Genomic DNA, 26,100 nt, shown 5'->3' with positions numbered 1-26,100 from the left:
GATTGGTGATACAAAGCTAGAACAGGTCGATAATTTCAAGTATTTAGGTTGTGTGTTCTCCCAGGATGGTAATATAGTAAGTGAGATTGAATCAAGGTGTAGTAAAGCTAATGCAGTGAGCTCGCAGTTGCGATCAGCAGTATTCTGTAAGAAGGAAGTGAGCTCCCAAACGAAACTATCTTTACATCGGTCTGTTTTCAGACCAACTTTGCTTTATGGGAGCGAAAGCTGGGTGGACTCAGGATATCTTATTCATAAGTTAGAAGTAACAGACATGAAAGTAGCAAGAATGATTGCTGGTACAAACAGGTGGGAACAATGGCAGGAGGGAACTCGGAATGAGGATATAAAGGCTAATTTAGGAATGAACTCGATGGATGAAGCTGTACGCATAAACCGGCTTCGGTGGTGGGGTCATGTGAGGCGAATGGAGGAGGATAGGTTACCTAGGAGAATAATGGACTCTGTTATGGAGGGTAAGAGAAGTAGAGGGAGACCAAGACGACGATGGTTAGACTCTGTTTCTAACGATTTAAAGATAAGAGGTATAGAACTAAATGAAGCCACAACACTAGTTGGAAATCGAGGATTGTGGCGACGTTTAGTAAATTCTCAGAGGCTTGCAGACTGAACGCTGAAAGGCATAACAGTCTATAATGATAATGTATGTATGTATGTATGTTATTATTATTATTGCCAACGGCCGTAGCCGTGTTGAAACACCGGATCCCGTGAGATCTCCGAAGTTAAGCAACATTGAGCGTGGTCAAGAAGTGGATGGGTTGCCACGCGCTGTTGGTGGGGGATAAGGGAATGGAGGAGCGGAAAAGAACTGGCCATCCTACCGTACGTAAACTCTGGCTCAGGCACACCTCTGTGGAGGTTCGGACCTGCCTTCGGGCAGAATACACCCTTACCGTACCTATTATTATTACTTGAAATCCATGTTTTCTTCTTTTCACAAACCTCACTGCGAATATTTCAGGTTACATTCTAACAGCAAACAGTATTTTTTTTCGTAACGTTATTTCACGTGGTACACTTTCCCCAGTATATTTTCTCAAGAGGGTTCTCAGCATGTGGTTTTCGATCTTCCAGAAAGTAATTCCGGAATCGACAAAAGCTTTACACAAATCCAGACGCTGCCACATTTGCCGGTAGTAGCAGTAGCGTGAGTAAAGTATCCCTGCAAAATAATATTTTCATCCCCCTTCCTCAAATTCTGACACAGTGCGAGACTGAGGTTTCCTACATTAATCACCGAGTGCTTATATATTAGAGATATAATTAACTGAAACTCACCAGAGGTGGCATCCATCATAATTTTCCGAAGCATCATTGCTTCGTCGACAGAAACTCGTTAACAACACTTTCCGCTTATGGTATTGTACATGTATGTTTTTATAAGTTTTAGTTTGCTTAACGATCACTCGGCGGATGCTGTTGTGACCGGTACAGTGGTATAAAGTTGCAGCCATGTACGTTAGTCAGGGACATTACTGTACTAGTAATGGCCGAGTTTTTAACTATCAGGAGTTATAGGGCCTACTAGCTATTTCAAAGTTGAAAGGTCACAAATTTTTATTTTCAGATCTCAATCTAATTCACCACTGTACCTACCGACCACGATCGGTATCAGTTATATTTTTCGCATTATCAGTTTCAAAATCACTGTATTATACTGAATTGTCACGAACACAAATGTCAAAATCACTCTGTGCTGAAATGTCATTAACACAAACCTTGCATTCCCACTTGGATTTTCAACTGACACGCCGGACACGGATTTATCACAAGACGTAACACTATTGCTACTGGAACCTGGCAAATAATCTTCACCTACACTTTTATAGGAACAAGTTTTTGCAACTTTTTAACAGATTCTTCCTTTTCACGATCTCTCTAGCGGGTTTGGAAACCGTTTAAATACGTAGTTTTACTGGTACAGGTACTAGAAGTTTGAACTCATAATATGAACTTGTGCACACGTCATAAGTTACCAACTGAAATGAACACAGCTGACTTTGAATTACCATCCTGATCTGATTCTAAATGCGGGTCGGGAATTTTCCTTCACTGCTGCATTGCTATGAAGCGCGAGATTCAAGTTCACCAGGAGGATAGAGATGATGTAACCTACAATGATTACGGGGAAGCATCTCGGGAGAACTGGCAGCACTGACTGACAGTCATGTTCACTGGGTTGATATCTTTTTACTTGTGCATACAGCCCAGCTGCCAGTTAATACACGACCCGGAGATTCACCAAAAGGCAACCCTGTGTCGTATCAGTACAGGCCTATGTAACGTTCTAACAGAGATTTGCATCATAATGCGCAACGTTAATTACATCTACGTTTAGATTTACATCAATGCAAAGAACAAGGCAATTATTTTTACATTGCATAATTTAATTACGTATTCAGGTACACAATAGATTTGTACCCACCCCCTCGCCCATGTACGGCGGGACATGCGGCCCGGACCCGTTAGGTACGCTCCTGGATAGTAGCGATATCTTCTTTTGACTGCTTCTGGCGACATGTGCCGATTTATGCCTACCGTGGTGGTAATGTGTTTTCATGATTAACTGGGTTTTTCGTAGACTTCACACAATATGACTGTTACGTCAGTTGAAAATACTGAGTAGGAGTTATGTTTCACTGAAAATCAAACCAAACGATGTTCATAGTAGAAGTAATGTTAAACACATTATTGCTGCAGTCAGTTTAACCCAATTTTGTCCATTATGCTGACTTTATATTGGAGTACAGTGTTATAGAAGATAGCATAGAGTCGCTGAGAGGTTCTGACGATAGGACAATGTATTCCTTTTGTTATCACAACTTATCACTCATATTACAGGCTGTTCATTCTATGATTGGATTACTGCACCACTCAGGGATTGATTTTCATTCTTATCCATGCTGCATTTTCATTGTCAATACATATATTAATTATAGTGTGTATTAGCATTAATCTTATTTGCATATTTTCTTTCTAGTATTTCCGTACACTCAACACGCGGGTATCAGTGGTGTACATTGAGACATGGCAAGGTACAAACCAAGCTCCTATAGACAAGAGTCAAGATATAAGTCGGGCTCTTTTAAATTTCAATGATTATACATCACGCAATCTCTTCAAGGTGGATAAGGATACGACTCAACTACTCACGTGAGTAAATGTGATGATTTTTAAATGATGAAAATATAGTTTTAATTAGAGCTTGAGATGGTAAGTTCTTATGTTATTCTGAACTTGGCATACACACAATTATTGTTTAAAATATTAGGGTGGACTATATAATGATACTTGGTATGAATTGTCGTTTGCCAAAATATTATTATTTACTATTATTATTATTATTATTATTATTATTATTATTATTATTATTATTATTATTATTATTATTATAATTATTATTATAAAAGAAGTGTAAGCAGATTTTACACATTTGTAACACGTTATATATGTACAATTGATTCCTTATTTATTTCTATGTAATTAAGTTCAGGCAATTTTATATTAAATTAATTAAATGGGCTAAGTATATGTAATTATTTCCATATTATGTATACATGATGCGAATTAGTCAGTCAGTATTGGTAGGTTATTGGGACACACTTGTGAAACCAAATTATTTTAGTACCCAGCTGTAGGAGCAGGGAGTATTACAAGAAGTTGCCTGAGGACCAAAGTTACAAATGGAAAATATTTAAAAGTCATGTAAAAAGGGATGCAATTGGACAATTTAAGCAGTGACAATTAGTAATCTTTCCAACTGATACAACATCTACTATAGCTATTACGCTGGGAAATTCGGTAATGGGTAACTGATTTGAATTGATAGTGGATATGCAGTATAAAGGCGAGAAGCGTGTCTTATTCTGTGAAGAGCGGCCCGACGAAGTTCTCGGTGCGGTCCGACCAATTTGATATAGTCAAAGAGGACTTTCTGCGGTCGCCGCCAGTCATCCAGCCATATTTGACCAGAGCAGACCTCCAGCCTGCCTTGTGCAGGCACACGAGCAATTTGTCACAGCCCTTAGTGTGGTCACAGGTTCGAGACTTGTCTCGTTGTGACACGATAAAACTAAACCTGTCTCGACCGTGCCCACTAAGCGAGCGCTAGTACGCCGGTCCTCCTCGTGAGTTTGACCGTTCCAGTGTTTTAAATAACACCCCTGATCCACCTCTCACCCTGTCGGGACCCCCCCCCCAGTGGATTGAGTAGCCTGGACACCGACATTCCAGCCACATCAAGACTCCCACCGCCATGACCCAAAAATTCCAAAACCATAACTCACCCTACCACAAACCACCCTACATCCGCTCAGACGTACCTGAATCACAATTTCATCCCATAGTTATTCCCTTCCCGAATGTGGGTACCCTACCCCCCGAAGAACAGGCAAGAATCCGTCATGACCACCTCAAACTCACCTCCAAAGCCATCCATAGCGTCACGCAGCACATACAATACCTACAGGAAATAGACAACGGTTTCACCCTCATTCTTATACTCAGTAAAGAAGAGTACTTCACACTCTGCAATCAACTAATTCTCCATGATATCGACTACAAAGTCTTAACAGACCATACAGGCACAGAAAACAAGCATACACAAACTAAGCCCCCACCCAAACCAAGCCTCGCCCACTCACATACACTAAATTCTCACAAACACGCTTGCACTCACCTCACACAACCACCAACCCACACAAACAGAAGTCTCTCTCCCCCCAAACACTGACTCTTCCCTCACCTCCCCTCTTTCCCCCAACCATCTCCCGAGCCCGAGACTGAGACCACATCAATCTCACAATCGGGCACGGACACTCAAAATAAATACACTCAAACTAGGAGGAGGCGTGGCAAACCTGCTCCTAGGCCAAAAATGACACCAACACGCGACACCCCCAAAACAAATACTCACACCTGCCCCCCTTCCGTCCCTCACTCATTACCCAATGCTTTAATTGCCTGGGACTAAATCACTCTGCAGCCTCATGCTCAGAAGCCACCCACTGTAATAGATGTGGTGGTCCCCACCGCCACACTGATTGCATGGTGCCTCGGGACCAGGCGAGGTGCGCGAACTGCGAAGTCAGTCACGCAGCCTCATTCCCTGGCTGCCCCTTCCTGAAGGAGGCAATTATGGCACACTACAGGAAAGCACAACACCTACACACACGCACAACTCCCCCACCTCTCTTCAGTATCCAAATCCCTAAACCTCTGAATCCAATAACCCCCAATTAAGACCTCACCAGCCAACCCACCCAAGACACCTAAACATCCTCCTTCTCAAGTTAATCACCGCCCAAAACCCGCAATCCCCCATGACCATGCCAAGCAGACAGCTAATCATCAACTAAAAGCAACTCCCCCCCAGCCACGCAATATCTCCCGACTCCCTGCCAAAAGTAACACTCCCTTCCGCACTCCTTAGAGCACTGGAACAACAGCGTAAGCAACCACCGACAGTTAGGCAACATCGGGAGTGGTCACTGGCCAATGAAAACTGAGGAATACAAGAATAACCCGAGCAACAACACCGTCAACTGCAGAGAATTACCATTAAAACAGGACATTCAAGACCTTTTAGAGGTCGACAAGCCATAAACTTCGCGGCTCCTGGGGCTCCGCCCCTGTACCGACGAAAGACGGGTTCGTCGTCGTCGTACTCTGTTCCATTCTATTCTGTCAGTGGTCATGAGTGCTATGTCTGAGTCTTCTACCGTTTGTCATACGTGCCATTTGTTCGGAAACTGTTTACTGTCATAATTCGAGTGTGCTAGATGTACACTGTTCTTTATATACTCGGTGGTCTTTCTAATTATTTTGAACATCAGTTTTGAATATTTCATCGGTTTGAATGTGTGTCCCATATGTCTGGAGCACTTTACGTATCTAGGTCATGACCGATTGGTTATCGTTTATGAGTGTGAATTCCTAATTTCGACAAGGAAGTTGGAGATGCGATTCAGTATTTCGTCGCTGCGGAAACAACATTGCATATCTGATAATGCAATTCATATCCATTAATTCCCTTAAGAATGTTCACGCCTCCCAGCTTTATATGGATATGCAGTCCATCAGAATAATTTTCGTTGTGTTCATTTTCCTGTGCTGAGGTGTAAATGCACATTCGGTCACTATAATTAATAAAATTCTCAAAGTTAATGTGAGGAATATTTGGTATACAAGTATCTACTTAAATAACTTCAAGGCGTGATATTTTTCAAAACAGTCCACTAGGTAAAGTCCTGGGTTTCTAGAACAAGTTTTACAGTGAAAACAGTTTCTCATCTGTCCCCTTTCACCTTCCTATCACTGCACACAGCCCAATCCTTAGACGATCCCTGTTCATTCTTTGCAATGAAATGGTATCCTTTCAGTCTCTTCCTGGTGTACAGATGACCATATTTTGCCTTCTTAATCTACTGAACGTCACCAATGCGATCCACCAACATCATCTCCCTATAGCGAAAATGAGGAATAGGTTGCTTGTTTCTTGTTTTTTGCGCCTGGTTGTAGAGAAGAAATCTGTTAACAACAGCAACTTCCAGTAGCCAAAAAAATCATTTACGCCATCACCTGTATGATTTCCTCATTTACATGTTCCATTTGTCTACTTGTTGCCCGAGAATGGCGTCAGCTTCCCCAATAACATCAGATCTACGATCACCATCATTGTCACTTTCACTGTTTGAGTCATTTGAATTAGCACGTAAACTTTCATTCTCACTAAAAGCACTAACATGAGACTCCTCGCTATCACTCAATTCGTTCAGTAAACTGATAATCTCATCTGTACACATCTGCTTACTACCTCGGCCCGACATTTCAAAAGATCGTTTTTGACACAAAAAAAAAAAATGAAACGTAAAACTATCGAACTATCAAACGACTAAAAAAAATCGATTTATACTGCGCATGGATGTAGTCAAATACAGTATAGGATGTAGTCCAAGCTTTCCACTACAAGACTTCAGCATATTGAAATAACCAAAATGACGTAATAAGCCGGTAAAATTGATATATTCGTTGGGCGGGTGGCACCCACAAGTGTGCAACAGAAATATTTACTTGTCGGGCCGCACCCGACACAGGAGCGCATAGGGTTAAGGAATACAAACACACACACACACAAGAAATGCATACCATACCGTATATGTATTTCATGTGTTTTCATACAAATGAAAAAGTGGGGTTTGTACAAGAAGATTTTTGTGGGTTTGATTGATGTGTATTCAAACATTCATTCTGCTGTGTTACTTGAAAACTCATATTTTGATAAAACCGACTGCAAGATATTTGGTTGCATAACAAAGTTGAGTTCAGTGTTGATCAAAAGTAGCTCTATGTGCTTATTGAGCTACCGGGAGAAACATTCAGTAGTGGCAAAACTTCGACGAAGTCCGAGGATGGGACTTTGTTTTCAGGAGATGGGATTGGGTAGGCAACGGTACGGTATAGGCATACCAAATGATGGATTGAAAATTTTGAAGAGGGAAAAGGCAGTGAATGTAAGGGAAAGAAACCCAATGATTTTTTTAAATTTTAAAATTATTTTTAAAAAATTATACAGTTATAACTTGAAAATTTAACAATTAGGAAAAAGGATTAAAAATTTGATTATGTAAAGATAACTTTCTTGATGAAAAAAGGAAGTTAAATATTGATTAAATACAAAATGATTAAAAATTGAAGCAGAAAAAAAAATGCGAGAGAACTCACGAGTCAAAAATTTTAGTTGCAGTGTTCTTAGAAATCTTGTAGAACACAATTCTTAAATAATATTACTGTTGATTCTTAAAGTAAAGTAAAGTAAAGTAAAGTAAAGTAATGCCTCAGATTGTCGAAAGGTATTGAAAGTATCACATTATGTTGAAGTTATAGATTTTCATTACTTAACTTTGGGGCATACTGCTCGACAAGTTAAAATACACAAGACCTTCTGAGCACTGTGCAAGCTGGACATTGAAAGTTGCTCGTGGTGATTGACTCTAATCTACATCACCTCTGATATGCTGTTAGTTCTAAGAAGAAAGGGACAGCAGCAGGGAGGATTGGGAAATATGATACTTTGGAAGTATCTGCCTGTTCCCATGCTCACCATGCTACTAGGCCAGATGTGGTGATAGAGTATCATTCCAGTATAATTGGCTAGAAAGGGTCAGGACAGAACCACATAGACAGAAATAGTACAATGCCTACATGTAAAACCTGGCATTTTAAAATAGATCCCATTATCGGCAGCCCTGAAAATGGTTTTCCGTTGTTTCCCATTTTCACACCAGGCAAATGCTGGGGCTGTACCTTAATTAAGGCCACGGCCGTCTAACTCCTAGGCTTTTCCTATCCCATCGTCGCCATAAGACCTATCTGTGTCGGTGCGACGTAAAGCCCCTAGCAAAAAAAAAAATTAAAATAGCACATGCAAGGATGTGGTTCTGGAAATTTCCAGGTAATAGTATTAGTTGGGGATAGGTGTCATGCAGAAGTCATTATCCTGTTCCACGCCAGTCTAGTAGTTCAGGGGATCAGTCCTTCTGGGCACTGCTGTGACTAACACAGGCCTTGCCGGTTGCCGAGCCATGTGACAAGAACCCCTAAGGCCTGCCGCACTGCTCAACCCCCTTGTGGTCCCTGCTACCCAGTCTCCGATCCCGGAGAATGAGGCCATGCCCACCAAGCCGGAGACCTGTTGGATCGCTGCAGTGCATGGCTCCGGGCCTCTTTTCCCTCCACCTATGCTATGGCCCGGATGGCCCCCGCTCACTTGTAGCCCACAGCTAACCTGACAGTGGCTCCAACTCATACAGCAGAAACACTGCAAGAGCTGCAGAGGGGTACGTTTTGATCTCACCTAAACTACTGCTTCCCGCTGAGGTCCTCACCTGTTTGGCTCCTTGTTCGACTGCCTTCCTGCGAGCAGTCCTGGGCTGCAGCTGTGTAGCCCTTTCCTGGTGAATCAGCGTTGTCTTCTTCCTGGTTCAGAGGTGGTGCCAGCTTCCTGCCAGTGGTCTCTTCTCGGCGGTAAAAGAGGCCTCTTCCTGATGATGGTCCTCCTCCTGGCCTGGGGACCATAGGGTAGCGGGTGGCCTCACTGCAGTGCCAGCTACTCCTTCCTCCTGGCTGGCGGCGGCATAGTCATTCATTGCTGGCATGTTATTGCATTCCCTGTCCTGTTGGGCACACACCGATGTCTGCATTATGAAGGAGGTGCAGTCAGGCCATGAAGCCAGAGAAGCAGCCTCTGTACATCCAGGGGCGTCCGTCTTTGCACTGCCTTTCTCTGTGCAAGGCGCCTTCCTGGTCTGCACGCAGGTGGCGGGTCCTTCCTGGGATGTTCCTGGTTAGCGGTCTTGGTCGTCTGCATACATTTCAAGAAGTGGTGCAGTTCGACCTGGGTCCCGCCATCACGATGCTCGGGAGCATCACTGTCCTCCTCAGTCCTCATTGGCATGGGCTGTGTAGGAGCCAAGAGATGTGGGTCTGTGCACATCTGCTAATGCTTCTGCCTCCTGGCAGTCTGCGCGGTAGTGGTAGACATCGCCTGAAGCATCTGGGTAGCTGCCTCCTCTTTGGTGTTGTCGTTTGGCTTGGCCTCCCCCCGCGCCAGGCAGTCGGATGCTCTGCCATGCCTGGGACAGGTGCTTCTTGTACCAGTCAGTCCACTCTTCATCCTGCGGGCGTAAGATGAGCCTCCAGGGGAGAACCATATCCATGACTTTGTCTGGGTAAGGGCCGCCCTTCACCCGGAGTACGCCGAGGATCAGATACATCTCCGTGTTCCTCTCCATGCCCTCTCGGTGATACACCAAATACGGTTGGCAGGGCCAGTTCGGCGTAGTCCATCCTGGCCATGTGTTTCTTGATCCACTCCTCTAGGGTTATCTTCTTCTGGCCATCTGCATTGCCGTCCACTGGTTACCTGTTGCCTGCCATTGCTCCTGTGGGTGCCTGAAAAAGACTAGGGAAGTAGCACTAAGAAGTGCTAGCTGATAATGCTCTTTGAGTGCACACGCTCAGACATATGTTGCACTTTCCTGGCTGTACTGATAAGAACAGGTTGCCCTACTTGTATTTAGAAGTTCTGATAAGCCTGGCGAGGTGAGTTACTCAGCAGGAAGCACGTATTTCCTTCCACTGTTACTGCTAACTTGCGTGTAGTCCAAGGATGAGGCAGTGGTTATATATATACCATGTCCAGTAGTGAGGGCTAGAGCAATAACTAAGATTATGTATACTAGACAAGATAAATACAAATGTAAAGAACAACATTAACAGAATTAACTATAAAAATTATAATAATGTCACATTGGGTATCAAAATAGCAAAGATTAACCAGAAAAAGGCTAAATAAGTCTAATGACAAAAGAGTGAGATCAAGAAACGTCACTGTACACAGAAAGAGTAGCCAATAAAATTCAAATAAGTGATGGTTCGGGAAGTGAACGATCACGAGAAAAAGAGGTAATTAGTACATGAAAAGCCAGGCTTTAGGATGGATGCAATGCTCAAAGAAATGGACATAAATATTAGGAACATCAGTGATGTTTTCACAAATAAAATCCTATGTTAAGTGAAAATGAAACTTCAACAAGATAGAATATCAACAGAGAAAGGTACTTTGACATTTAAATTAATCCATAGGTAGGGAGTAGAATGCAGTTAGACATTCAATAATAATAATAATAATAATAATAATAATAATAATAATAATAATAATAATAATAATAATAATGATGATAATAAGAAGAAGAAGAAGAAGAAGAAGAAGAAGAAGAAGAATAACCTCAAACACAGTATTTTTGCATAAATGCAAACAGTAGAAAAGGCCAAAACTAGGTAAATCAAGTGACCTTAAATTCCAACAAGACAACACCAGGCCCCCACATAAAATGTTGCATTAGATTAACTATGAAGTCTTACCACACCAAATACATTTCATGGCATTACACCATCTGAATTCCACTTGTTCTAGTCCATTCAGAGATCTCTAAATGGAATATAATTTGATAATTTCAGTGCTATCAAACAGTATTGCGGTGTTGTTGGTTCTTTTTTTCCATCTTCAAGCTAGCCCAGTTCTACACAGACAAAATTTTAAAACTGCTAAAAGAAATGGACATAAATCTTAAGAACAACAGTGATGGTTTCACAAATGAAATCCTTTATTAACTTGGCTCCATTTCCACATAGAAATACTCAGAATATTCTTGAGAGCTCAATGTATATGTAATGATGTATAAACATATTGATCATTATCCCAGTGGTTTATGCCAGGATATTGGAATTTTGTCCCACAGGTTTATTTTTAAATGGCAGAAGCTACCAACACAAAGTTATTGCATTTAAGCTCTCTGAAATGCCTCAAACCTCATTCAGGACCGAACCCACTATCTTAGGAACAGAATGATAACTAACCAACTGCACCACTTACGTTGGTATCTTGTAACTCAGCTCTCGTTAATGGTGACTGGAAGAAAGAAGAAATAAAACTGTTGAATATAAGTTCTCTTAGTGAAGCTACAAATATGATGTACAGCATATCGTCGCAGCTGGGACAAAACCTCCTATGTGAAATAATTTAGCTTAGAACTTTGGCCAGTAAGGTTCTGTCATCTGAGGTGCAATATTGTGTGAATATTGTCAAGGCATTATCGCTCTTCATGATGTATATGCTGCGGGTCAGTATATCTCCAAAAATATTAACACATAGGAGGTTTCGTCCCGGCAATGACAATATTTATGTGATAGTGAACCATAAAATGTATTACATATGTCATAATTATGCCTGATGGCTTTTCTTCAGTGGGTTGTGAAAAGGAGTGTATTCCATAGAGTCCTTGTATGTTGTATTATTCTGTTAAGAAAATACAATTACCGGTACACAAACTACGAGGGTCAAGTCATAAGTCATGGCAACTATTTTTTTCTCGTGAACAGGAGACAACACGGACAATCTAAGATATGCATTTGGAAATATAGGGCATGCACTTATGCATAGTGCCTGAAGACAAATTCTGACTTCAAGAGATTCTCGCAGGAAAGTGACAGAACACATGCCATTGGTAAACACTATTTTATTATGGTATAGACAGCAAATACACAAGACTACGTACAAAGGACAGGCCTTCACTGGTTACAGACCTTCAAAATAATCACCCAAGGTTTCCACTGTGCATTGCCAGCTGAATACCATTCGCTGCATGTGTATCTCTACCGTGCGACACCTCTCTCCGAAATGCTGTTACATCTCCACCCACCTCCCCACTGTTCTATAGGGCATGGCATGCACACCTAATGCTTCCCGCAGCTCTGCATGACATTGGCGTGCATTTCTGTCGTGGAGAACTGCTGTTTTAATATATGATCGTTGCTCCTGCTTGTTGACTTCCATTTTGTGATGCTCTCACTCACACACTGAACTTGGGGGCATGCTTAGACCCACACTGTTGTTTACATACACCATCTAGTGGCATCATAAGCAAGTACATACCATATGTTTCCAAATGCATATCTTAGATTTACCATGTTTTCTTCTGTTCACGAGAAAAAAATAGTTGCCATGACTTATGACTCGACCTACATATGAATATCAGTATCACCACCAGAGGTGTCCGACTCGTTGGCTGAGCGGTCAGCATACTGGCCTTCGGTTCAGAGGGTGCTGGGTTTGATTCCCGGGGATTTTAACCTTAATTGGTTAATTCCTACGGCACGGGGGCTGGATGTATGTGTTGTCTTCATCATCATTTCATCCTCATCATGACGCGCAGGTCGCCTACAGGTGTCAAATAGAAAGACCTGCACCTGGCGAGCCGAACCCGTTCTGGGATATCCCGGCACTAAAAGCCATACGACATTTCATTTACCACTAGATTTGTACATCCACCCACGGACATCAGCAGAAGATCCAGTTGGTAACATTATAGAGGTAATCGTACAAGCAACTGATGAAACAAGGGATAATCTTGCAGGTGACCTAAACTGCAGGATAGATAAACCAACTCTCAAGGCAGAATTGATACTGGATACACTGAGAGAAGAAGGTTTCACACACACCAATAAACCTAACCTAATAACTTACATAGCACTAAATGGGACAAGTGCCATAGACTTTGTGTTCCTCAGAGGAGAAGTCGCAAAGCAAATCGACCCAAAAAGATTCCGAACACCAGAATTAACACCAATAAGAAAGCATATGTCAATAGTAAAAACATTAATATCCAAAATATCAACCAAATTATATACTGACTAATATTCACAGATCATTCAGGAAATTAGATAAGTTATAGAAAATCTCTGAAAATATCAATTAAAAATGAAAGATGCAGCCTTGAATATCAGACAAAATGACCTAGGAAAATCAGTGGAGGTCTACACGAAAATGTTGCAGTCAAGAAGAGCACAAACCTGGTCCTATAAACAGTTCTACTCTGAGCAGAAAATAAATCTCATAGGTCTACCCCAAGCACGATTCACAAAACATGTAACGCACATGTTACAACATGGTAAAGACAGGAAATCATATAAAAAAAACTATTAAAAATGAAATAAGCAAACCACATAGAAGAGCTACAAAGGATTCCAGAGGATGCCAAACAAGATCCCTTTATAACACTCAAGGAATTTTTTTTAATCGTATGGCCTCAGCTACCGTGTGCAGACATTTCAATTTGACGCCATCTGGCTGTCTGCTCGTCAATTTCGACGTTCCGTTTTACTCTAGGCCCCCACTAGGTGGCATACCGAGTAAACCGAAACTCTCTTGGGCGTCTATGGCTGAGATTTAATGAATTTTGTCGGGTAAACACCAAATGTGTCACCAGAGATCTTTTACATGCCGACATCGTACGACATGGAGTGTCGAATGGACTTTTTTCCGCCCTTAAAAAATCCGACTACCTCTGCCGGGTTCGAACCCGCCATCTTGGGATCCGGAGGCCGACACTCTACCGCTGATCCACAGAGGCAGCTACTCAAGGAATGAAGTCCAGTGTCAGAGAAGGGAATATCCCTGGGAACCTAGTAAAACCACTTTCAAGAAATCCTTAAACTTCAACATAAAGAGAGAGCTTACGAATCAGACAAATGAATAACTAGTTTTCAAATTCTCTGGTATAATGTGTTTACCACAGTTGGTACCTAACTACTGAAGAAATATAGCAGCGATATGTGATTCATGTTAAACATATTTATGTTTGCAGTTATTTCTGAAAATGTAATTAAAATCATTGGATATGAAATCCAATGTTACCAGATTACTTACACAGTTTGTATAGCACCTGAATAAATAAGTAACCCCTGTGTAAGAATAAAATCTTCTCTTATAATATCTGTGTATGTTCCTTTCATGTTTACTAAAAATCAAACAATTTAATAGTTTTCATATTTTCTTGCAATAAATACATATTTTATTGTACTGTGTGTAAAAGTCATGCTAATCTAAAAAGAAAATCCACTAAAGAATTTTCTTGCAGGATTTGTAATGTACCTAAAAGAAAGGACCATTGCTAATGATATTATAAGACAAACTTTGCAATTGCTGATTGACAGATTGATCTATGCATAAATTTCTCTCTTTAACTTCATTTGACATTGCAGTCAAATGGTCATTAAATTTGCTTACTGTTAGAAATAAAAGGTATGATATATTCTTTCAAGTAGGCCTAAGCTTCTCTGTGGTTTATGATGTGAGTTACTGTATTATCGGCACAGTTTAACTTGGTGCATTTACACCCTAGTGCTGAATAGGTCGACCTTGGCAATCTTCGAGATTCGTACTGGCAACCTTTGAAACACAAACTATGAATCGCTTAAGCATCGTTGTGTGACATCTGGCGTACACTTTACGTACTAGTACTGTTGTTGTTTACACAGCAAAGCCAAACTATAGAATTCATGCTAGGAACAAGATTTGCATCGAGAAATGTTATATAATGTGTATGTGACACAGTTATTGGCTTAAGATAATAGTCACATCTTAGTCCATGGGCAATGGCTGAGTGGTCTAGTAAGTGGTCCTGAGAGTTGGGATACCAGTTGCTATGGAACAGGAATGGACATCTCAGACATATTCCGAGTTTTGGCCCTCCTTGGGCTCAGGCGGCTAGAGCTGCTCAATCTACTATGGTCCCTAACCCGTTAGAGGAGACTTTCTCACTGGGACTATGTGAAAGTAGGGTAGCATCCTGGTTCACATAATTTTTACCAAGCATGCTCAGAACTTTTCAAGCAAGCCTCAGACCTATGGCAGTAACAGAGTCCCAATTCCATGTGTCAGATTAGGGACTCCTTGGAAACAAATTGGCAAACAAATTAGAATTCAATGGGAAGTTATTAACCTCTGTCAGACACAATATAGTAATTAAAGCGATCAGGCGCAAGGTATCTGACAAATATACACGTGTATTCCCATGTGATATCTAGAGATTTATAATTTTTCTTATACTATTTTTATTATTTTCGTAAAGGATTATTTACTGAAGAAATTTTACATGCAGTATGTACAACTCAATACAAGAAAATTACAGAAAACATAGTTTCTAGTAGAATCAAAATGTACACCTGTAGGGTTAATTTGAACCTGAAGTTTACTGGCAAGTTGTGATTATTTTCTTCTAAAATATAGTTTAACTGTTATGTTAGGTATATATTACAAGCACATGGCTTAGAATAAAGAACTTGAGTAGCAATCAGCAGTTAATGATGGCATGAAATCAGTCTCTATATTGTCCACACAGAATTGGCTTGATCAACATGTACATATGTAAAGTTAATTCATATCAGAATAATTCATTTGTTCTAAAATATAGAATAACTGGTAAGTTGGATACCAGTACTTATTTTATGCTCATGCCTTAGAATAAAATTAAAAACTTGGACAGTCTACAACAATGGTATTAAATCAGTCTCCATATGGTCCTCGAAGAATTGGCTGAATTAAGTTCTGCTTCACCTAATGATCGGACTCATGGCATTTCTTGCAGATTATAACTACATGTTCCAAGCCAACATGTTCTCCTCAGTTAAAACAAGAGTATCTTGACAACCTTGTCTTCTTTGTTTGCTGTATGCAGGTGGTACAACATTTCAGCTTGTTGACTTCAGAGGGCTTATTGCAGCTTTTTGTTCTGCAGGTGTTCTAAACCTCTGCATACTTTTCTGAAGGTGCACTGGGATGCCTGTTGACTTCTCACTTCTCATTATAAGGTATTCAGATGCTAGTTCCTTAGCAAACTGTTTCAGAAAACTCTTCCGGCTCTTCACTAGAACTTGATTTCCAGTCAGAATGACTTGTGCTGTGACTTCAGCTGTGTTCAGAATGGAAAAAAGATAACCATTGGCCAGTGTCGTATATTTCAGGCTACACTGAAAGTTGAACCCAGCTTGTTAACTGCATTTAGACCTGATTTTGTGTTGTCATAAAAGGTTACCATGTCAGGTTTGAAGTTTTCACCTGTACTTTCATCAGTTGAATCGCTGAAGTGCAAACTTGACATGGCAATCACATTTCTTCCCTTTCTCAGCACATAGGACAGAACTGTTGATTTCTCACGAAATCCAAACATACTGGACTTCACACCAGTCTCTTCTTGATGTCAACAAACTCATTTGGAAGTTGGCATTTATCCTGTTTAGAGTCCCTGTAAAAGTTTTTGTTTTTGAGTTTGCGGACTAGATTAACATCAGAAAACCAATTGTGTGTAGTAATATTTCAACCACTTCCAAGCCATTTTAAAATATTAGCTGGCTTGTTGCTTACACGGAAAGACCTTTCCGGCTGCTTTCCGGAGTATATCTCAAAGTTGTAGGAATAATACAGCTTTGCATCAACCAATGCATAAATCCTGATCCTGTATGTGGCAGGTTTCAAGGGTATGTACTGCTTGAAGCCATACTTGCTGTGAAAGCCTTCCAACTATTCATTAGTTGTTATGTTACTGCCTAGTGAATAACATTTCTGGCAGTTTTTATGAAGCTTGAAAAAATATCTCTAATTTGTGCAAGCCACTCATGTTTCACGAGTATTTTTGTTCTCGAATCTTATACACTGTATGAGAAATGTAAACCTTTTTAAGTTTATTACAACATGGAAAAATTCTACGCCGTCCCCATCAGTTTCCCATACATCTTCTGAGCTTTGTTGATTACTATGAAGTGTACCTGCTAAGTAGAAAAGAAGCTTAATTTTTACTAGATTAGTAAAATTAGTATCTCCTTCTCAAGCATAGGTTCCTTGTACATGTTCAATATATTTATTAATACATTCCACAATTTCTTGATATATTTCTTCCGTTATTAACTGGTTCTATTATTCAAAAGGTGTCTTCGCATTTCTAGCATCTCCAGTAACCCCAGGTAAGCATCTGAGCAAGTTCCGGGATCACGTTCTGATGTGGTGGTTAACAGGCACTCTCCTCCCTCTCATTGTTTTATCTTTACCTATGTAAAGAAGATCAGAGCTTACTTCTATATACTCTTCTGAGTCATCCTGGCAAGTGTCAGAATCACCAGCACGTTTTTCCACTGGTTCATTGTTTTCACTCTCAGATAATTGATCCAGCTACTCTTCTACGGCATCATTATAGTCCAGCAGTAAATTATGAAAAACTTTGATAGGGTGATCATTGATCAGATCAAAAGTTTATTCACAGATTATGAGAACACAACCAGGCACAATGTATCTAATAGGCACAAGCAGTAGAACACGAGTGGATGCAACATATCTGGCAGGCACTGAGATATCACTGAGCCACATGTGCAAGCTGTTTGCTAGCAGAGATCATACTGAAGGGAAGAAGATGGGAAGGGAAGCAGGTACTGGAGAATCCACCTTAGCCTCTCCTCCCACCACAATGGTACAGTCCTAAAACGGACCCTGGTATCTGTCAGATCATATGCACCTGCGGTTAATGGAAAAAAAAGAAAGTAGAACTGGCTGAGTCAGCGAAGAAGATGCATCTGGATGTGTTAGGAGTTAATGATATTTGGGTAAGTGGAGATAACAAGGAAAAGATAGGAGATTATAAAGTGTTCTTTGCAGGTGTGAACAAGGGAAGGACAGAGTGTTGGGTAGGACTCTTCATCAGGAATTCTCTTGTACGCAACATAATTTCTTTTAGATTAGGCACGTAAATGAGCGAGTGAAGTAGGTAGATTTAGTTGTTAGAGGAATGAGGATGAGAATTCTCTCAGTGTGTTCACAATGTGAGGGTGCAGATGAGGATGAAGTTGAGAAGTCTTGTGAAGCACTCATGACATCATTAGTCAGTGTCAACAGCATGGATAGGATAGTGCTAATTGGTAATTTCAATGCAAGAGTTAAAAATAGAACTGAAGGATATGAAGAGGTAATTGGTAAATGTGGGGAAAATATGGAAGCTAATAGGAATGGAAAGCGTTTGCTGGACTTCTGTGCTAGTATAGGATTAGCCATTATGAATACATTCTTCAAGCATAAGGCTACACATGGGAGAGTAGGGGTATCAGATCCATAATAGACTATATCACAACCGACCAAGGCAGGGAAACCTTCCTGGACAGTAATAAAGAATCTTAGAAAGGGAGGGAAAAAGGATATAAATAGTCTTTTGGGTAAATCAGGTGAACTTGTAACAGATCCCAGGGAATCAGTGGACAGGTGGAAAAAATATTTTGAAAATCTTCCCAACATGAAAGGAAATCTTTTTGGTGATGTTTTGAATAACCGAGCTCATGGGAAGGAGGATGATGATATTGGTGAAATTATGCTTGAGGAAGTGGAAAGGAAGGCAAATAAACTCCACTATCATAAAGCAGCAGGAATAGACGAAATCAGACCTGAAATGGTGATACAGAGTGCAAAGACAGGAATAAAATGGCTTCATAGAGAACATGGAATATTAATAAGGTACCTTCTGATTGGACGAAAGCAGTAATTGCACCTATCTATAAACAAGAGAACAGGAAGGTTTGCAACAACTATCAAGGTATTTCATTGATCAGTGTACCAGGCAAGGTGTTCACTGGCATTTTGGAAGAGAAGGTGCGATGAGTGGTTGAGAATACGTTGGATGGACACCAGTGTAGTTTTCAGTATGGGCCAGGTAACTGAAAAATACTATGAGAGGAATAGGCAGTTGTGGTGTTCTTTAGATCTAGAGAAGGCATATGAAAGTATTTCGAGGGAAAGGATGTTAGCCATACCGGGGGATTATGGGATTAAGGGTAGATTATTAAATGCAATTGAGCTGCAGTGAGAATGAGTAGAATGAATTCTTGGTTCAAAGTACTTACAGGGGTTAGACGAGACTGTAATCTTTCACCTTAGTTGCATAGTTTACGTGGATCATCTACTGAAAGATGAACAGGGGCAGGGAGTGTTTCAGTTAGGTGGATGTATAGTAAGCAGTTTGGTCTATGCTGATGACTTGGTCTTAATGGCAGATTGTGTTGGAACTTGAAAACAGGTGCAATGAATATGATATGAAAATTAACCTTTCCAAGACTAAAGTGATGTCAGTAGATAAGAAATCTACGAGAAATGTATGTCAGATTGGGAATACAATGTTGGAACAGGTAGACCATTTCAAGTATTTAGGATTTATATTCTCCTGTGATGGTGATATATTAAATGAGAGTGAATCAAGGTGCAGCAAAGCTAATGCAGTGAGCTTACAGTTCATATCAACAATTTTCTGTAAGAAAGTAGTCATCTCCCTGACAAAACTACCTTTACACTGGCCTGTTTTCAGACCAACTTTGCTTTACAGGAGGGAGAGCTGGGTGGATACAGGATATCTTATTCATAAGTTAGAAGTAAAACACATGAAAGTAGCAAGAATGATCGCTGGTACAAACAGTTGGAACAATGGCAGGAGGGTATGCAGAATGAGGATATAAAAGGCTGAGTTAGGGCTGAACTTGATTGATGAGTCTGTATGCAGAAACCAGCTTCAGTAGTAGGGTAATGTGAGGTGAGTGGAGGAGGATTGGTTACCTAGGAGAATAATGGATTCATTCATGAAGGGTAAAAGGAGAGGGAGACCAAAACGACGATGTCTAGACTCAGTTTCTAATTATTTAAAGACAAAAGGTATGGAACTAAACAAGACCACAGACATTGTTACCTGAGCCTTCTAAATACAGAGAGGATTGCAGACTGAACACTGAAAGTCATAACGGTCTATAATTAAGCTCTGTGTGTGTGCCTGTACATGCACACGCTGCTTTTCCTAAATTATAATACATTACGGTACACTTTCTTTAAGAAAATAGTATCTTGAAATGGATATTACCATGTTTCATGGAGATATGAGACATACATTTGAGAATATAAACTCTATAGTTAAGTGCAATTGAAGATTCAGAATATTTTAATCTGAACATCAAATTTCAAAATTTTATTTGCAAGAGAGTTGAGGCCTCATTGCTGGTGGCAAATTGATAATCATTGAGGCTCTCAGTTCATTTGCAAAGGACTTCAGACTGAATAATGAGATAATTAATAATCTAGAATGAAAAGGTACATATGTAGAACTTTGGTGGAATTCTATGGCACCAAAATGTTGCAGAGATAGCTATGCTAGCAAGGAAGGAGAAGAGTGGGGTTACACAAGATTGTTGACGGTGAGAGTGAGATAGCAAACTTGACATACTGCTGTGAAGTCACCAGCTAGACACCTTGTTACCAACTAAACTGACACTCCTCAGGAGACTGTGAGAGCCAAGTCCATTCCATAGACTATAACTAAGCCTGTTTGCAAGTGCCATTACTTCCTAGCAGAGCTCTACCTAATATATGTGTGGTAATTTATTTTTCATTAGACCAATATTATATTATATTAGACAGCATACTGCTGTACAAAATGTAGAAGCTGAACTAAATTATATCTCTGTTACCGATCTTTCAACTGAATGACACAACCAGCAAATACTTTCAGAATAATGTTAAAAATAATTCACAATGTGGTGCTGGTTTGCAGCAAGTATAATTGAAAGTATAGTGTAGAGTGACATTCTTTAACACAATATTGAAACATGTCATTTTATCTAATGGGATAATCAGTTTATCATTTAAAAAAATGGAAGTGTAAGTTAATATTCAAAATGCATTTGGATTATAAATTACAAATATAAACATCGGCATTCTATTTACATTGCAGGGGAGAAACATTCCAAGGAGGAGAATCAGGAATGGCTGTACCAGAAACTGTATGTACTGCCAAGTCCGTTGGTATAAGCGTTGACATCAATACGTATGAACCACATCTTCTTGCAGGAACGATGGCTCACATGATTGGTCACAACATTGGAATGGGCCATGATGATGGACGTGAGTACTTTTAAAGAATTTTACTGCAGATTGTTAAAAATCCTTCAATAGGTATTCTCAAGACATATATAATACAATACTGCTATAATATTGCGTACCAGTGCATTCCAGACATGAGTAATCACAAGAGTAATAAGGAGGAGGAATTAGAACTACATTAATAAGTTAGGGAAAGGAAGTTGAAATATGTTATCAGTATAGAAGTATTTAGAGCATGTTATGAAGAGTTCACCTGCAACTTCTATTTTTATCAAATATTAGTAGGGTTAACTAATACCAGTAGCCTATTACAGTGGTTCATGATAAAGTTTTTGGAAATATATTAACGTATATGTATTCTATGTTATATTTGTAGTGTCTCCAATATATTTCTATTAATTATGAGATGTGTGGCAAGCTTTTTGCTAGATGATACATGAAAAGAAAAAATATCTTTCTTAAAAGAATCGTAACACAAAGGTACAAGCAACCAATCCTTACCAATAAGAATGTCAGAGAGTACTGTTGAAAATATATTTCATCTCAAACTACACAGTTCAAGTGAAATAATTCAAATGGTGTTTTTTTTGAGCTGGTATTTATTGCAGTTAAAAGACCTTTGTTTTCAGATTTATTCAAATTACTAATGATTAAGAGTTTGGGAAGAGAATATTACTCTATTTGTAAATATTCCTTTCCTCATAATGTATTTTATTGCCTCTAGTCCAGGCTGAACTAGCCAGACATAGTTCGTTAAACCATGAAGATTTGGGCACATACTTTGAATCAGTAAAGTGGATAATATGACTAATGTTATCCATGTTTTATACTATTATTTAGTTGGAATGTAAGATAAGAGTTTGCATGAATCATGCAAGAAAACTGGTTTATTTGATTCTCACTGAGTCTCCCAGACCACACCTAAGAATCAGCTGTCAGGGGCCAATCTGCTGAATGTTGTGAACCTAGAACAGGGCTTCTCAGGGTGCATGCACCAGCGCATTGCACGATGCATGGTGCAAAAGACGATTTTGCTTGGTTGACCAGAGTGCAGACTGCCACTCCTCGATTTGGAGCAATAGCGCTGTCTCTCTCTATCCTCACACCTCTCTCGCACTTCCTCACTTGCTCCGTAGCGCACCATATCTGAGCCGAGTTGAGCTGAGTTGAGCCGAGCTTAGCTGAGTCACCCCAAGCCGAGCCAAGTGGGACTGATGCACATTGCACAGGACCTCTGCACCTCAGTTTGCACGTGTGAAATTACTTTACAGTGGCTCAGAGTAATGAAAGAAGTGATTACTATTATAAAGTTTGTGAATATTGTGCTTTAAAATCATCACATGCTTATAACAGAACTACAGTTGACCAATTATGAAAATAAGGAAAACAAGGAAAGTAAGGGAAAGGAGAACATAAAGAAGTAAATCCCTTTTTTTGCTCTCTATTACTCCTAAATAACCAAACCAACTGTGATCAGACTTGCAGATAATCTATCATTTTTCAAACAGGAATGTTGACATATAATAAATACTTAAGTGATAGACTACTGGTATATGACTTATACAATGTTACAAGCACACTTCGAGACTAGTTTATGAAGAATTTGCAGTTGATATGTATTTCATCCGCCTACTGCCATTTCTTGGTGGATGCAATACTTTTGCATCCATCTCTTGGCACAGGTCACAGCAAAATGTAGCTTTCACTGAAGTATCAGTCTTGTCTATAGCTGTGACAATATGGAAGATGCTGGGGTAAGGGTGGTTCTGAATAATGACATTTGAAGCATGACCAGTGCATCTGATTGTTATGAAAGGTGTTACTCATAGGGTCAGTCTTCCTATGATATTCTGCTTTCTGGCCCAGTGAGGAAAACAATAGCAAACAACCTCGCTCCTCATCTTGCTTAGTGTGCCTCATTTTGGCACTGCCATTGGTTTTTGTGGTTTCCCTATAACTGCATAAACTTTGGTGGTGCTATTTGAGGTTAAACCAGCATCTGGGCTGATGACTTAACAGATACAAGCCTTATATGTAATTAAAGGAGTACAATGAGTACTTCAGTATTGAGACACGTGTTTATCATAAGAATTACAGATGTTGATAAGGATTTACATTTTGTGACAATCAGCATCAATTTCGTGACAAAAATTAAATGATCAGTCTGCCAAGATTTCCAAATATCTTTCATAAAACCAAACCCCATGGTGCAGCAGCCCTGAAGGGCCATTGCCTACCAAGTGACCGCTGCTCAGCGCCTGCAGATTACGAGGTGTTATGTGGTCAGCACGACAAATCCTCTTGGCCGTTATTCTTGGCTTTCTAGAGCGGGGTCGCCATCTCACCATCAGACCGCTCCTCAATTGCAATCATGTAGGCTGAGTGGATCTTGAACCAGCTCTCAAATCCAGGTAAAAATCCCTGACCTGGCTGGGAATCAAACCCGGGGCCTCCGGGTAAGAGGCAGGCACACTACCCCTAAATTGCGGGGCCGGCAATATCTTTCATGGGGTATGCTTAATGAAATCTCAAGAAACTGTGGCTTTAACTTTTGACAAATTTTACAAATATTATTTCTGAGTTGCCTACTGGGGATTCTCAAATTACTTCAGAGGAATTCCTATTTTCTTATGCAGAAGTTAGCCTTACATTCAAAATGAGACCAAATATTAAGTACAATCACTTAAAAACAAATTAATTTAATCTCTGTTATTACAAAGGCACTTCAAAAAAATGTGCTAATAAGAAGTCACAGAGAGAAACTTTTTTTTACAGGCAAGTATAAGGATATGCAGAAGTAGGGCATTGGTGTTCATTTCTACTTATCATAATCACCATTCTTGTCCAAGCACTTGTTCCAATGATACATCAAGGCATCATTTCAAGAAATCTGCATCCAGTGCCTGAAGACAAATCATGACTGCATGCTGAATGGCTGTGTCGTCGTTGAATCACTTACCACCCAGGTGCTTCTTCAATGGTCCGAAGAAATGGAAATCACTGGGTGCCAGGTCAGGGCTGTAGGGAGGATGGTCTAGATGGTTGATTTTCTTACCAGGGCAACGACAATGAATGCTGCTAGTTATTGTGACATACTGGAGCATTTGCAGGTAGCAATTCACAGAAAATGATCTGGATCTCTGTCAATAGACACTGTGTTACTGCACTACAGTGCTAGATTACAAGCAGCCCACAGCATGTGTGAATTATTATAGTGCTTCCGGCGGGAGGTACAGGATAATCCTACCTACAGCCCCGACCCAGCACCCAGTGATTCCCATCTCTTTGTATCATTGAAGAAGCACCTGGATTGTAAGTGATTCATCAATAATGCGATCACTCAGCATTCAATCATGATGTGGCTTCAGGGACTGCATCATGCAGATTTCTTCCATGCCGTCACTGATAACTTGGTATACTGTTAGAACAAGTACTTGAACAAATATGGTAACTTTGTTGAATAGTAATGCAAATCAGAGTCCTCTTATATCTGCCTGTAAGTAAAGTTCCTCTATGCAAGCTCTTGTTACTTTATTTTTTTAAGCTACTTTGTAAATTTGTTTACACAAGTCTGATATCTGAGATCATTGTTTCTCTGCATGCAACAATTATCTCTTCTTTTGCCTTTTGAATTGTTTATGTTCCAGAATGTAATTTTGTTTCTCATTATTTTTTTCCTTCATAACTGTAAAAGTGTGTGAATAATATATGAACATAAGGCTTACTGACAGGAAAGTATTCATTATGACACATCTGCACGAACAATATGAGCTGAATTTAAAATTCTAAAAAATTTGAATATGAGCCATGTTTTTTTAAGTAGGTAGTGTTTTGATATAGCAAAAGGTAATGCAATTTTTTAAACAGTTCTTCTTTTTACATGTAAGCCTGTACCTTAAACTACTTCTCAACTTCATTTCCAAGCATTTTAAGGCGCTTGTCATATTGTGATACCAGCTTCTGAATTCCATCCCCATAAAAATCTGCCGTCTGATGTGCCAGCTACTGCAGCACGGTCGTTTTTAAGTCAATGTCACTGTTGTGGCACTGACATCCTAAATGCCTTTTCAAGCGCAGGAACAAGTGGTAGTCACTAGAAACTAGGTCAGAACTATGCGGAGGATGATCAGATTGTCCCCAACCAAATGAAGCGATGAGGTCTCGGGTTCAATTAGCCGTGTGAGGTCGTGCATTGTCATGAAGCAAAAGAATCTCCTTTGTAAGCATACCACACCATTTGTTTCGGATTGCACGATGGAGTCTCACAGTATGTCTCGGCATTTGTTGTGTCACTAGGTGCAAAAAATACACAAGCTTGTGTATGTTTCGTCATCAGTGACAGTTCGGCTTAGGAATGCATCACCTTCATTACTGTACTGCTCAAGTGCCTACGCACTTGGTTTTATGTGCCTCTATCAGCAACCTCAGTACCCAACATGATCACAACTTCTGATAATCTAAGTGTCCTGACACAATTTCGTACAGAACACTCTTTAAATTTCAGGTAACTAATAACTTAATGACAAATATGTAAAGCGTCTGTTTTCATGAACCTTTGCATCAATTTTTTGCACCAAGTCTACACTTCTTGTTGTGGACATTGGTGTGGCCTCCTTTAAATGCTCTAACCCATTTTCTTACCATTCCTTTGCTCATTAGTGCATTCTCCAAACACTTCACTAATCTGCAGATGACTTTCAATAGCTTTCACGTATTTTGCATTTAAAAAACTAATCACAGCACATGTTTCACACTCGGCGAGACTGTTAATTGTCTGAGGCATT

The 26,100-nt window shown here is 40.0% G+C and overlaps 1 protein-coding gene across 1 annotated transcript in view; it reads left to right on the top strand.

The window, feature by feature from the left end:
- mmd (mind-meld) overlaps positions 1–26,100 on the top strand; it is a 1,597,006-nt gene that overhangs the window by 1,389,160 nt on the left and 181,746 nt on the right. The window contains exons 14-15 of the mRNA XM_068225859.1: positions 3,005–3,177; positions 21,168–21,337. Coding sequence (XP_068081960.1) covers positions 3,005–3,177; positions 21,168–21,337 — 343 coding nt within the window. The remainder of the gene's footprint in view (positions 1–3,004; positions 3,178–21,167; positions 21,338–26,100) is intronic.

This window comes from Anabrus simplex, chromosome 2 (genome assembly GCF_040414725.1).
Source record: "Anabrus simplex isolate iqAnaSimp1 chromosome 2, ASM4041472v1, whole genome shotgun sequence".
Lineage (NCBI taxonomy): Eukaryota > Metazoa > Arthropoda > Insecta > Orthoptera > Tettigoniidae > Anabrus > Anabrus simplex.
Note: the sequence above shows the minus strand (reverse complement) of the source record. Positions and strands in the feature narration are given on the sequence as shown.